At 38.2% G+C, this 14,875-nt stretch overlaps 1 protein-coding gene across 4 annotated transcripts in view; it reads left to right on the plus strand.

The window, feature by feature from the left end:
* LOC129722436 (protein groucho-like) overlaps positions 1–14,875 on the plus strand; it is an 86,294-nt gene that overhangs the window by 32,688 nt on the left and 38,731 nt on the right. For all 4 annotated transcript variants that reach the window (XM_055675884.1, XM_055675886.1, XM_055675885.1 and 1 more), the window contains exons 3-4: positions 7,419–7,516; positions 8,216–8,279. In XM_055675884.1, coding sequence (XP_055531859.1) covers positions 7,419–7,516; positions 8,216–8,279 — 162 coding nt within the window. The remainder of the gene's footprint in view (positions 1–7,418; positions 7,517–8,215; positions 8,280–14,875) is intronic.

Consider the following 14,875-nt stretch of genomic DNA (forward strand, 5'->3'; position numbering starts at 1 on the left):
AGAAATGCGTTCACTACCCCATAATATGAGTTTTCCAGTAATTTAAAAATGACAACAACACAACAGCAGTTTCACTCTCACTCTCTTTAAACAAAGTGTCACCCGAGTCAATCATCAGTCAATAATCATGTCAGTGATATAAATGATATATATCCTAATTAATATCGAAATTATTTGATCTGACCCAATGCATTGCATGAAGTCAATGAAGTAGGTGTCAGTGTTAAGAAGTCACCATACACACATACTCATTATTTACTAATATTTATCATAAATACTCAAACTAGTAACAAGAAATGAAGTAGGTAGACACTCCATCCTACATCGCATAAACATCGCTAGAGCAACAAAGCGTGTGCGAAATCACAGTAATGCTGCCAGTCAGCATCACCACTGTCAGCTGATTGGACCTGAAAGCAATTATCACTTTCAGCTCGTTCGTGTTGATACTGATATTCGAAGGGTTCAGTTTCAACTGAGAATCTATCACTGACAGTGAAAATTTGCAACCCGGGTTCTAGCTGATTAATCGACTGTGCACTATTTATTGATTATAATGGACGAGACCCGTCTGGAGCTTACACATGTATTGCTGACGCGAATCGCTGCAACCTACTTGTAGCATTTGGAGACATATTTTTCGAATCGTCTGAAAATAATTATTAGGGTGGGGAAAAGTGATCGATTTTCCAGAACCAGGTTTTTTTGGTTCCTTTTGGGGCCCCACACAACCGTAAACTTACCGGAAGTCGATTGGTTTTATATCCGCTTTATATTATATTATATTATTTATATGGGAAAACCCACTTTTTTGCATTTACCTTTCTAGAGAGCTTAATAATGCTATAACAATACACTACATTATGTTAAAGTATAGTATTTTAGGTGCCTAACAACTTTGCAGAAGACGCTGATGAGCTGGGATGTCCCTAAAAAGAGCTATAGCTGTTCAATGTTTAGTATGTCGATTTTAATGCAGAAAATCTTGTTTTCTCCCAACATTACCAATGTACCGGTGTCAGCAGGATTCCCGTCAGAAGTAACCTGTCGTAACGAGTTACGCTCTAAAAAAAAAAAGGTTTAAAAATTGTTCAAGAAAAGGGTTTGTTTCAAACTTTTCGAAAAACCTTTACCTTCGCGACATCAAATTAGTCTAGCTTCAAGGAAGCGAACATAAATTAACCTATTGGAACGGGGAGACTTTGTAATTTTTATTTTTGACATTGATACAGAGAATATCACAGGGAAAGGTTGGTGTATATTCATGTCGTCTGTGCTAGGAATGCTCGCATGTGATTGGTTCATTGTTCGCGTAAATTTGTCCTTGGCTTTTTTCATCGATTTTTACCGCTTTGCAATAAAAAAAAGATAACTAGTGTATTACAAAATTGTTCAACATTTTATCTATCCTCCAACATATTGGTTATTATTATCCATTATGTGGTTATGCTGTTATTATCGTTTGAAATCTGACGCAACATCTGCCAAGTTCGTTTCCAATTTTATAGAATACATACCAGTATAGAAAACAAAGACGTAGTCCCACGTCAATAAATATCCTATTATAATAAAACTGGTTTGAGTAACGTATGAAAGTTCTCTCCAGGGGGTTGTAATTAGGCGATATTGTTAGGATGGACAGAGGCTCGATATAATAGAGCAGTAAGTTTGAAACCAAGGACCTGGTTTGGTAACCTTCAAGCGTAACGAATATCTAGTTCTGTACCGTTCGTCCCAAAACTACTACTGCCATTACAATTTGTTCTGGATTACAAGTATTGTACTAAATATCACTTATAATATCACATAACATTCAAAAATTTAAAAAAATGCTCAAAACTTGATAAGCTATCAATAATTGCAGTCAACATTTGGTCAGTTTGCCCGAATCAACATAAGATAAAGGTAAACTGACCATTTTTCGGGTGCCAGTGCGAGTAATGTTGGTGTATGTATGGTGGCTGACAGCGATGCCATCCCCGTGCTTGAAACGGAAAGATAAAACTTCTACACAAGCTCGGATATGAATGATAAGCGTATCACTTACTTCAAAAGTGATACTGCAAAAATAAGAAGTGCGGAATACAGTAAACACTTGGGCAATATCACAATATTTAATTTGTATTGTGCCGTGTCAAATAAATGTTGTGTGAACAAAAAAAAAATTACAATAGATCCAATCTCTGGTCGCAGTGATAAGTCCACACATAAAAAATAACATAAAAAAAATCACAGGAGGGTTGTGTGCAAAGCCACGACCGCAAGGTTGAAGTAGAATACTTTTACACAGCTCTACTTACGGCTGTACATTAACCTACGGCCGGGCGAATCGGCTCGCGCCGCTTTTCGCGTTTAGCCTGGCAGAGGCCCAATGCGCACCGCCTACACAATAGAAAAATGTTTTCACAATGAACATTAGACACGGCTTTACTGGAGTAAGTGTTGTCAAATGCATCTACCGCTAATACCGCCGCTATTGTACGAAAGTGCGTCGTTTCTTGTGGGGAAAATATCAACAACCAAAAATTGCGCGCGTTTAAGCACACCCGAACTGTTTCGCCGTGCCGCTTCCATTTACTCCTTATAACATCGGCCTTAGGGAAGTACCGGCTGCACCTACCACTGAGGCTGTTACCATACTGCTACTGGTACCCAAAGCTATTAACTCTTCAAATTAAGTGTTTTATTTGTCCTCAAAAGAAAAATTGTTCAATTCCATATCGGATATAATGCAATCGCATCTCTGTAATATTACCGACAGCAGTGGTGGGCACCGCTAACTGAAAATTTAGCGACGCCAATCGCTAATCCGTTAACTGAAAAATTTAGCTCGATAATCGCTAAACGCTAAACCCATATTAGCGAAACTTTCGCTAATCGCTAATCGCTAACTTATTATTACGTAGATTGAAAATAATTACTTTTGAGTGCTATTTACAATAAGCGATTAAAACATTCACAAAACAGTCATACTTAAGGATTTTGTGAAGCAACATTTGAATTTCGTGAGCAACAAAAGTGATTCTGCTTGCATGTAGTATGCTTTTAGGAATGTTTTCAAAAACTTAAATATTATATGAATCAAAAAAGTAGGACCGAAGATGAATTGCAATTTGCGGCAATTTTTGGCGTTCCACAAACTTAATCTAGATCACTTTGAGCTTGTTCTCCAGAATACTCCTATGGCTAATACGATGACTGGAACCCCATTCTAGAGTAAAAAGACGGACTTGCACTTGTGTCGTAAACAGCGAAATTCTAGACAATTAAGACAATTGAACGTTGTTTGAATGAAACACATGTTCTAGAAGTAACTTTTGCAGCAAGGTATGTTCATCATTCGAAACAATTTATGTACGCCATCAGCGACCCACAGTTTTTTCAAATAGCTTTTTTTGTCACTTCTCTACGAAATTAGCGAATTAGCGTTTCAAAGGCCAAAATTTTAGCGACGCTAACAGCCCGCTAAGCAGCTCAAAAATTAGCGAAATCGCTAAATCGCTAACTGAATATTAGCGTCGCTAATTAGCGATTAGCGGATGAGCGGAATGGTGCCCACCACTGACCGACAGTAATATTTTTCTAAACAAAATGAACCAACTTTTCCATAAGATGTACGGAAAAATCTCGCTCGATCGCTCGCGTTGGCGTTCAGCCCGGCAGAGGCCTGAGACGTGGTGCTATCCTCTGTTACTGCTGAGTGCTGATATCTGCTGCTACTGCTGTCAACGTTGTGGACGGTCCATCCAGTTCACGTTCCGACTAAAGCAAGTATTAGACGAAGCAAATATTTGCTATTTTTGGTACGGATTTTATTTTGTGCAAATAAAATTCGTACCAAAAATAGCAAATGTTTGCTCCGTCTAATACCTGCTTGATGAATGTAGCTAGTTTTCCCAGAAACACTCTTTATAGCCGAAGGGTGCTACGTAATAGGCCACGCCTTTCAGTTCAGGTTTACCATTTCCTTACGTTCTTTAGACGAATTATTCCACAATTCGCATTTGATTTTTGTATCCAGCGAATAAACACCGATGGTGCTTTCACACACGCAACGGTTTTAACCCGTATCTTATTGCGGTTTGTAACATCAAGCGATTTCGTTTGCTCGCTGTTGCGTGTTGCATCATGTTGCAACTTGGCAACTGGGAGACGACGAAATTCTGTTACTGCTGATTGATTGAATCGACTTCATATTAGCTCTGCATAGTCGGACTAACTGTCTTTGAGAATGCGGTCTAACAGGGCAGTTTGTTATTCAAAATTGGTTATGCTGATCGCAGCCTTGGCGCTGCCCCTACAGTGGGGGTTTACTAAATAAAGTGAAAATTAGACAACTACAACAGAATTTGATTGCATCCCGCACAGAATGTCTACTTGTGATGATGCCAGAAAATTATTAACCTTCAATTATTTTTTTATTTGCCTTGAAAAAAGCATTTTGCGGTACAAAATCGGTCACCGATTACAACTTTTGAGCTGCCCTAACATTGGGGGAATTGGGATACACGGACAACATGCACTGTGGAAGCTATTTTACGTTCAGTAAATTCGACTGGTGCGACAGATTTAAATTGCTAGGATGCAACACAGAATGCTTGCTTGCGTTGACAAAAATTATTAACTTTCAATGACTTGTTTATTTGCCTTGAAAGGCATTTTGATTTACAAAATTGGATATCCTGATGGCAAACTTCATGCTGCCCCAACAGGGGGGGAATAATGGCTGTCTGGCGACACACGCTGAGAAAAACCGCGCTGCTCCTGAGACGTGGTGACCAACCACAGGGCTAGGGCTGCTGCTAAGGAAGGACGACTGCTGTTGTCGCTGTCTAGAACTATTATGAGCGGCTCCGGCTGAAACAGGCTCTTATATAGGCCAAATAGCATGTTTTCAATTGCAAGGTATATGATCCTGTCGACCGTGCTTGGGAAGCAAGCATATAACGACCAATCAGAGGTCGAATTTTTCGTTTTGACAAGGCTTGACTATTTTCAATAGTACAATAGTGTGAATGAAAAATTACAATTATCTTATTTTGGGAAGAGTCTTAGAAGATTTTCCAATCTATTGCTGCAAGAACGAAGGAAATCAATCGAATACTAACCGATTTCTTAGCATTTGAAATTGGACATATTTTTCACTTTTTTCGGTTTTAGATTTTCATTTCACATCCCTATGTAGCCGAACTTCCTGAGAGAAGTATTCTACTTCAAAAAAAGAATAAATGAAAAAATGAATGATTGTTATAGGAAACTTGTTTTTTCGCTTTGGTCACCCAGTTTAATGCATAAAATTTGGTTTGAAGCTCAAACGGAAAATAAATGAAAGAATATTGCTTTTCAATCGTTTCGGTGGATTTTGGCATTCTTAGCCAGCTCGAGGATGTGCAAAGTCTTCAGAGATTGAAATGAAATTTTCCCCTGAGCCGACGTAGAAGCATCGAACCGGCGAGCAATTACTATGCGTAACTCACTTTTGTGCTGGCTCTACAGGAACGGTTAAAAGGCTATAGTCTCTCATCTCAGTGCTGTGATGTATACTTTACTTCGAAATCACGAACTAATTACAATCCTACAGTCAAATATTTTTATTAACCTTAGTGATAAATGTAAAAACAGTCCATATCTAAAATGTCTTATGACTGCCACCCTAATTTATAGTCAATTTTGTTACTTCCCCAAACTAAAATCGAGCATGAACACAAAGGACACGGTCTCATCTTTCGGAGGTCGTTGCACTGATCTGTAAAAAGACAACGGAGACAGAGAGAGCGAGTAAAGCAAAAACCAAATCACAAATGCACCACAAGTCGATCCTTTTGACGGAGGACAACCGACTGTATCGGCGCGATAGAATCGGTTCGCTTTTGCTTCCTTCTCGCATGTCTGGCAGCCATTCGACTGCGCCAAACAGGCTTGCAACACGAATCGAGCAATCAGTAAACAAATTCGCTACAGCAAAACCGTCTGCTGCTGCCATTTATTTAAACGCATTAAAGCAGCAGCCAAACCCCAAGCACCATATACAAAGCGTCATAAGAGACCCATGCGTGGACTACTGCCAGACCCGCCCGCGGCCGGCTTGGTATGAACAAGCAAACAACGGCTCTCTGCCCAGACCGGGACGCTGTTGTTGGCATGCATACATGGGAGGTCCCCGAGATGCGAGGTGCAAGGAAATTAAATTACTGCAGCACCGTTAGCGAGTAATTTTCTGCATTTGTTGCAAGTTGTTCGTCGGTTTTGCCTTCCAGGCAGCAGCAGCGGCAGCAACTGCATTCGCTGCACTGATGTTCGGTTGGACTGCCTTTGCCTGCCAAAGTCACTACTGATTTGCATGCACTTTGTAGTTCTCTATCTTAGAACCAATTTGAACAGAAGCTAGCTCGTTTGATTCCATTATAACGCTGTCAGTCAGTTAACTTCCCTCTCTATTAATTATGCTTTTGGAAAAGAATCCCTCAATCACTTATGAGCCTCATCATCAGCAGCAACGTAAAGCGGATGTATCATTTTAACCACCTGGAATCAGACGAGAATGGCAATACAAAAACTCGAAAAAAATGGCATGAGGCCAACACGCTGCCGGTTGGCGGCAGCCGCAGGAGGAAGAAATGATTTACCGGGGAGCCGACGAAAATAAAAAAAAAAACATCTGACGCGTATTGCCAAAAGCAGCCCCTCCGCACCCAATAAAATCAACAGTCGGCAAATTGCGCACAAATCATAAACTGTATAATTGCACCGATCGTAAATGGGGAGTTGGTTTTCCATCTCCACTGTACACCTTCCCTCGGCATCCCGACCGGCAACTGACGAACGGATGTATCAACTTTTATTTATTTTTTGGCTGGGGGAAAAAGGTATTTCACGCGAATAAAATCGTGTGGGTTGCGGTTGGAGTGGAGCAAATTTATTTATAAACATTTATAAGATAATTAAGTGTAAAGCCTCATTGGGACCAAACCGCGCACGCTTCCCCCTTCTTCCCAGCAGCGTTCCGATTCGGGTTTCTTTTTGCAGTCGTTATTTTTTTTATGTATTCTTGCTCTCTGCCTCTGGTCGAAACCGTTCCTCGAGCAAACGAAGCCGAATGAGATGGCCATCAAATTGATTACTCGCGTAAATAAATTATTGAGCAAATATTTGGAGAACACTCATCGGTCGAGTGAAGTGGGTTACGAGCCGAGCGTGAGTTGGTGGTTTCAAATAAGACTGCAATACCGTTGCAATTCGGTTCTCTCGTAATCAAGATGCTGAAATCGTGGCATAAATCTGCAAGTTTTCCAACATAGAAAAAAAATCTATTCCCCTATTTCTCTGCGCGCAATCTCACACTAACCAGTAAACTAATTGAATTTCATTTTTCTAACAAAATTTTCCGTTTTTTTTCTCTCTCTCTCTCCTAATTACAGGGCCCGCCACAGTCGACGCAGCCGTTCAAACTCACAATCACCGAAAGTTGTGATCGGATAAAGGAGGAGTTCAACTTTCTGCAAGCACAATATCACAAGTAATTAAATTTCTGATTTCGCCGCTTCGCGCAGGCTGCCGGAAAACAAATCCAATTTACCACCCTCTTTTACGAAAATCAGCAGCAACAAAAAAAAAACTTTTCTCGATCCCATCCATCATCGCCTCCGGAAAGCTCGCGCAAGGAAGAATTCGTCATATTTCGCTTATTTTCGGCACTTTGTTTCATTCCCGACATTTACTCGCCCGCTTTTTTTCGTTAAGTGGGTGGCTTTTGATTCAACCTCATTCCACTTCGCGAGTGGAGAGCACGTTCCGCCGAAAATTGACAGCCAAACACCGCCACCATCAGTCACCACCAGCATCATCGTCACTTCCACCCGGTGGCCATAATTGATTTCGCGAAGTTTACCCTCTTTGTTCGCTCGAATTCGATTTGCCGTTTTCCCCTACCGCCCGCCACCAGCCATCAAGAGTTGGAGCAATGGCCGGGGAAGGGCCAGTAAAGTTCTCGCTGTTTTCCGGCAGCCATATTGTGCGCTCGAAGGGTGGAACGGAACGACGGCCACCCACCCGCGCGCTCTGATGGAATCGAAACATTCGCTAACTCGTTTTTTTTCGTTCATTTTTTTTTTCCACTCTCTATTTTCCTGCCTGCAATCGTCTGCGAATCACCGGACCGTTCGATCGAACTCTGAAACCACACAACACGAACAAAAAAAAAATCACGACACAACAGTTTAAAAATGGAATGCGAAAAATTAGCGCAGGACAAAACGGAAATGCAACGGCACTATGTGATGGTAAGTTTTTTTCTTTCGATTTTATTTTTCCATTTTTATTTTCTCTGTTTCCCATACACCGGCGCGCAATCTGTGTGATGTTTTTTTTTGTGATTTTTAATTTCAACAAACTGCTAGAGCACAGTACACGCGCCCCGTTCCGGTGGACTGGTTCGGAATTTTAAATCATTAGTTTTCTTTAACGATACTTTCGGTTAGGGGTGGGAAATGGTGGCAAAATTGCTCTAGCCATTTGTAGCGAATTGGGGTAAACAGCGACGTAAAAAAAAACTAACGAGTGTGGTTCAAACCGGCATGTGCTATACATTATTGCCACTAAGGGCCACTCGTTGGTCACATTAAATATTGAATTGATCCATATCATAGCTATTCAGCTGTGAACGGTTTTTCCGCGGATCGGTGCTGCAAAATAGAGAGAGAGAGAGAGAGAGAGTGAAATAAAAAAGCACTGAAATTGTAAATAAATTGGTTCGATTTTCCAGTTCTCTGATTAGATGTTGCAATTGATTGCTCAGAAGGGTCGGGGAATGACCCGAGCGTTGGTGATTTAGATTTATAACTATAAATTGATACACTTTGAATGTACATTTAATGACAATATTTGTTGTCAAAAATTTCCAATCAGCTTGTATGTATTTAAGTTTCGATAATTGCATTAACCCTATCCCCGCGGAGAGAAATCAGTTTTGACATCAAAAAATGGTATTCAAACTCTTATTACTCAGCAACCGCATGCAAAATTGGCACAAATTATATTGCATGTTAAAGAACAATCTGTTCTCTAACTGCATAGAATATTTTCATCGTTAGAAATTTCAAGTATAGTTGTTAAACTGTTTTCGAAGTTTATATGTCAGGTGATGCCATATGGCATCACCCGCGGGCATTGGGTTAATACTTCCAAAATGGTTTAACCGTGATATCTTCTTCCACATCTGCTATATAATTTCAATTGAAGGTTTGTAAAAAATCTTAAATTGAGCAGTTCCAAAAAAATTTAAGGTGAAACCTCATTGAATCTAAAAATGGCCGACTTCGAGTCACCACTTCGAATTTTCAAAAGCACAAGACTCGGAAATACTCATTGCGTTCCCTATGAAAATTCTATTTTATGTTTGCTTTACCACAACAAACATAAAATAGCATTATCACAGGGAACGCATCAACTATTTACAAGTCTTGTGCTTTCAAAAATTCGAAGTAGTGACTCGAAGTCGGTCATTTTTGGATTCAATGAGGTTTCACCTTAAGAGTTCCTGAAGGATAAACAATGAGGGTTCAAACTTTGTATAGCTTTAGAATATTAGTTTTGCCAGTTACTACCTTGCGGATCTTCAGGCCTAGATGTCTTTTAAATGCTTTCCAGTAGAGAGGGTGTCTTTGAAATACCCTGGATTTTCTTTTTTTACGCGATTGATGCGTACGTGTACGTGTAATTTTGAACAAATCGCGTAATTTAGAACAAACCGTGTAAAAAAGGATCGCGTCGTTTTGACAAAATCTTTCGCAATGTGATAAGTGTGTGTGTATGTGTGCATATGTGTGTATGTGTGCATATGTGTGTATGTGTGTATGTATGTGTGTGTGTTATATGTTGGACCATATACAAATGTTTCCCATGTCGAGAAAATCGCGTAAAAAAATCTTGCAAAATAAAATCACGTAAAAAAAGTCGCGTAAAAACAGAATATAAACAGAATACTAACATAAAACAGAATACTTTGAAGTAATATTAAATAGCAGAGTTTATTTCACCTGTGAATCGAGATGCAAACTTCGGAAAATGGTCAGGTTTACTTTTGAAAATAAACCGGCACTTTGAATAATGATGTAAATCCTTCAAGGCACATAATTTTTGATAGATATATTTTGCTACCAGAGCAATTTTCCACAACAAAAATGTAAGCGCAAACCGAAGTAACATTCAAAAGAAGTGTTACAGTGAAATTAGTAAACTGTTGTGAAGAATATCAACTTCAATCAGTGAAAATAGTTTTAATAGCTTGTTGACGAAATTAATGAAAAAGAAGAGATGATGTTTCTATAAATATTATCTATTTAAAATATAATATTGATCAATAATGTACAAATAAAATTTGTAATACATATTCAAAAGTCATGAAAGTGAATAAATAAAATCGTAATATAAATACAAAATAATTTAAATCAGATAAACAAATCTTCAAAAAACTCAAATTTGCAAATTTTACTGTATATTGTAAAAGTATTTTGATCATTTGATGCTGATATAATACTTCGTCCTTTCGAAATTTTTGTTCATGTCGAGAAAAACATTATCATTATCAAAATAATTTGATGCTCTCGATCCTAAAGCTGGTTTTGATATTTTTATCTTCAAACGATTTTATATTATAATTTTTTTCCAAAAGTCGACTTTTTTACAAAAAAAATATAAGAAACCTGTAGAAGCAATCAGACACGCATTAGATGCTCTTGTTCATGCAAAAAAAGTCAAATCTGATTTTTTTTCTTGCTCAGAACATGCCCAAAATCGCTTTAAACGGTCTTTAATGCAGCACTATTGACCCGTATTTTTTTTATTTGTTTGTTAGAGTGACACTTCCTGAAATAAAGTGGCCCAAAAAATCAACTTTTTTTAAAATCTGAAATGTTCAAAATTTTGTAACTTTTAAGCAATTCAACCGATTTCTAATCTTTTAGCGTCAAATTGATTGAGTGATATTCTCAAAGAATTTTACAAAAAAAAAAAAAAAAAAAAAATGACGGAGGTATATTTTTCTAATTTGGAGATGTCAACTATTGAATCTTCTATATCAACCGTGCGACTCCATTAGAAAAACTTTCCCCAATGTAAAAATAATAAGCGATCCTAAACGTCAAAATACGGTTTGTATCATGATACAATGTGGAATCAATACAGAATGCCGGTTTTGCTATGTTAGCGACCATGTATATCACTGCATCCCTACAAAGACCATTGTTCATTTTGTTAAAGGGATGGGTTCTTAAAATTTTGAATTTTAAAGATACAAAAAATAGAAGAAAGTTTTGAAAAACATGTGAAAAGTGCGCGTTATGTTGTAATAAAATCAATAAATTACCTAATATGAGGCAAATTTACGATATATCGATAGTGTTATGCTGCTTCCTGCAGTTGAAAACATGAATTGAAATAAAATACAGACGCAAAAGCACACGTATTTTGTGCTGAAGCTCGACGCTCGTTGCGTTTGAAATAGTAAATTTATTCGATGCTTATGAGAAACAACATTGCAGGTTATGCCCCATTTTCATCCTTAACCGAACGCAACTAAAGATACTAAAGATAGATCAGTGTTAATTTGAAAACTAAGGAGAATAATTCACATTTACCGAACTCATTTACTCGATTTGTGATAGAGAAATTCCGAGATTCATCAATGACAGTCAAAAATACCCCATCCGCAATTGATTAACCGTCCTACTACCCATAAAAAGAACATTATGGAATATTAGGACATTTAGAAAAAATGAAATTGTTATTGATATTGTTGTTGAAAACATTGAATGAGTCGTAAGAAATGTTATCATGAAGACAAAATAAATGAGCGAATATGAAACAAATTCACTAATTAATTGTTGTTGTGCTATTTGCTGCGCCTTCAAACATGATCGAAACAGCGAATTTACTCGATGCTTATGAGAAAGAACACTGCATTGCTTGCGTTCTACGATCATTCATCGCACGAAGTTTTATAAAATAATGTAAAGTAATAAAATGAGCTAATTTGTAGCGTAGCGTGAGCACGATATATTTCGTAGATTACAGACTGACGACTATCACTTCCTCTCAGAAATGGGAGTAGCATTTGAAACAATTTGAGCTGAAGTAGGCCTGTTAGTCATCATTGCTAGCCACACCCATTTTCACTGTAACTTTGGGGTATTAGAAAGGATATTGATGATACGGTATGTATTAAATAGGAGGCCATCGACTAAGCGACACGTCCGTAAGTACTACGGAATTAGAGGAAATTATGATAGGATTCGCATCAAGCAAGCGATTGTTGAGTCCATTTAGCGTTACCCAAGTTGCACCACGAGGAGGCGGGCTTTTTTGCAACCCCGACTTGAAGAAAACAAGGTAAAATAAGGTTATAAAGAAATTGGAATGACCAAAAACAACTCAGTCGATTGCAAAGACTATATAAATTCTGCAAAGGGTAGAATGAAAAAAAAATTAACAACTTTCTATTAAAATTTATAATTATAAATTATTTGTTATTGAAAATAGTAGTTGGTTGTTTCCCAGACACGATCGCTCAATTGACGCAGAATCACACCTCCAATGCATTGTTGAGAGCAGTCTCCTCTCCTCAGAAAATCTCTAGCGTGTAGGAGAATATATTTCACTATATAAATAACGACGCAATTGCTTTAAGAATGCAGCGAATCGTATCTAAGGAGTTTGCAGAAACACTTCTCTCATTAGAGATAATTAACTGAGGTGAGTTTTCAATGAACGACATTTCGCTCAATAACTTCACATCAGAGCTCACTGCAGCGTTTTTACAGTGAGTTTCTTGAGGTTAAACAAAATGAGGGGAGCATCTGGGTAGGAAAATAGATTGCGTTTTTGTCAAATTTGCTTTGCAATTGGACACTGAGTAGAACTGAAGATGCTTCAGTTATAGTAGATCAGTAGAGCGCACTGCGGTTCTTTTTTTATTCTCGCTTATTTTCCGTCGGTCTAGTTCCGCCACTGTTGTGGCCAATCACCGACGCCCAGGGAGGCGACTCCACACCCAGGACCCTAACTCACGACCCGTTTATTAACGGACCGGCGCCAACGGCTTTACTTCCTCATGCGATGGAAGGCGTGATCCCAGAGATTTTTCGCCTCAGGAAATCTCCCGGTGTCGGCTAGGATTGAATTTAGACCAGTTTGGGTTGGTTGTGAGTGGATCACGCCACCTCACAACCATCGACACCTATGTCGGCGGTGGGATTCGAACCCAGGCGTCGAGCGTGGTTGGCGGAGACGTTACCAACCACACTAGGCCCCCGCTCTGCACTGCGGTTTACCTCTGTGTATTCTCATTAGAGTGCGAGCGGCAAGAGCACAGCACAAAGCATAAAACTGCTACACGCAGCGCTCATGCTGGAGAAGAAGTGCGCGGTTAATTTTAGCTCCGCTGTCTCCACTTTTTAAGGAAAATAGCAAATCTGATTTGAGAGTGTTTCATTAATGTGCTGTTAAGTCTATTGTTGCTTGCCCAAATCAAGCAACTCTTCATCAAATAGTAGGAGGGTAGTATCTAAGACTCGACCGCATGCAATAGGACTGCAATTTTTTTATCAGCGAAATTTTGGAGATTGGTAGAAATAAATCCTAGCTTCTTCAATAATATTATTTGAAGAGCGTTAAAAAGCGCCAATGGTGTTTCACAATATAACACCGGTAAACACAGCTTTTACCCTAGAGCTCAAACAAGAAAAAAATGAAACATTATAACTTTTTACCATTTCTGTGAAATTTGTTGCCCCTAGCAAAGATAACTTTTTCGGAGACTGAAATGAGTTAAGGGCGTGTCAATGTGCACTCGAGTGAACAGAACACTTAAGTGTCGTTTTTGCTGGGGAAGTGCTTGGATGGCATCATTTTGGGAATGCAATCGATTGAATTATAGTCAATTTGCTATGAGTTTTACCCACTTTACCATGAAAAAATATTGCGAAAAACGATTTCATAAACTAGAGTAATTTATTTAAGGGGGTACCCTATCTGGAAAATGAAAAATAATAAAACTCAGTAATTTTCTTTTCGGATGTTTAGAGTAGAGTGATGTGTTCGAGTATTTTGACTATTGATTAAGGTATATTTGGAGATATAATTTGCATGTGTTAAATAGAAATATAGTGAGTATTCGCTGCTGGCAGCGTTTTTTTCGAAACCATGTTTTTTTCAAGTTTTTCTTTGCATCAACTGAACCAATTTGGCTGAAATTTCGTTTGAACATGTAAAAAATGATTCTATACATAACTGTTACATAGCCATTTTTCGATATTTGAATTTCAAAATCAGTATGTTTTTTGATATAATAATTTTTGGTGGGAAAAATTTTTATTTCACTAAAATGGCCGCCATTTTGGCAATTTTTAGAATTTTCAAAAACGTTTATGTAGTTAGATAATCCATTTTTATATGCTCAAACGAAATTTCAGCTGAATCGGTTTCAGTAGATGCTGAGAAAAACTTACCACCAGTTGGGTACTAATTTAGAGAGAGCATCCACGTTCCCAGCTTCCAACAGCGTAATATATTCACTATATTTGCATTCACGAAATGCAAAATACATTTTCAAATATACCTCAATGAATAGCCAAAATACCCGAACACTTCACTATACGTTAAACGTCCGAAAAAAATCACGAAAATTCATTATTTTTCGACCTTCCAGTGTAGGGTCTCCCCCTTAACCACAAAATAATAAGCTTTTGAAATCTTTCATTCTGTCGTTTCCATTCTCGATTTTTTGGCATACCATCCTTATAAAGCAAGACGTAATTTCACTTAAAAAATTAATACATAAAAAACGAAACAAAAAATAAAAAACAAATATTATGAAAAGTGG

This window comes from Wyeomyia smithii, chromosome 2 (assembly GCF_029784165.1).
Source record: "Wyeomyia smithii strain HCP4-BCI-WySm-NY-G18 chromosome 2, ASM2978416v1, whole genome shotgun sequence".
In the NCBI taxonomy this organism is placed as follows: Eukaryota; Metazoa; Arthropoda; class Insecta; order Diptera; family Culicidae; genus Wyeomyia; species Wyeomyia smithii.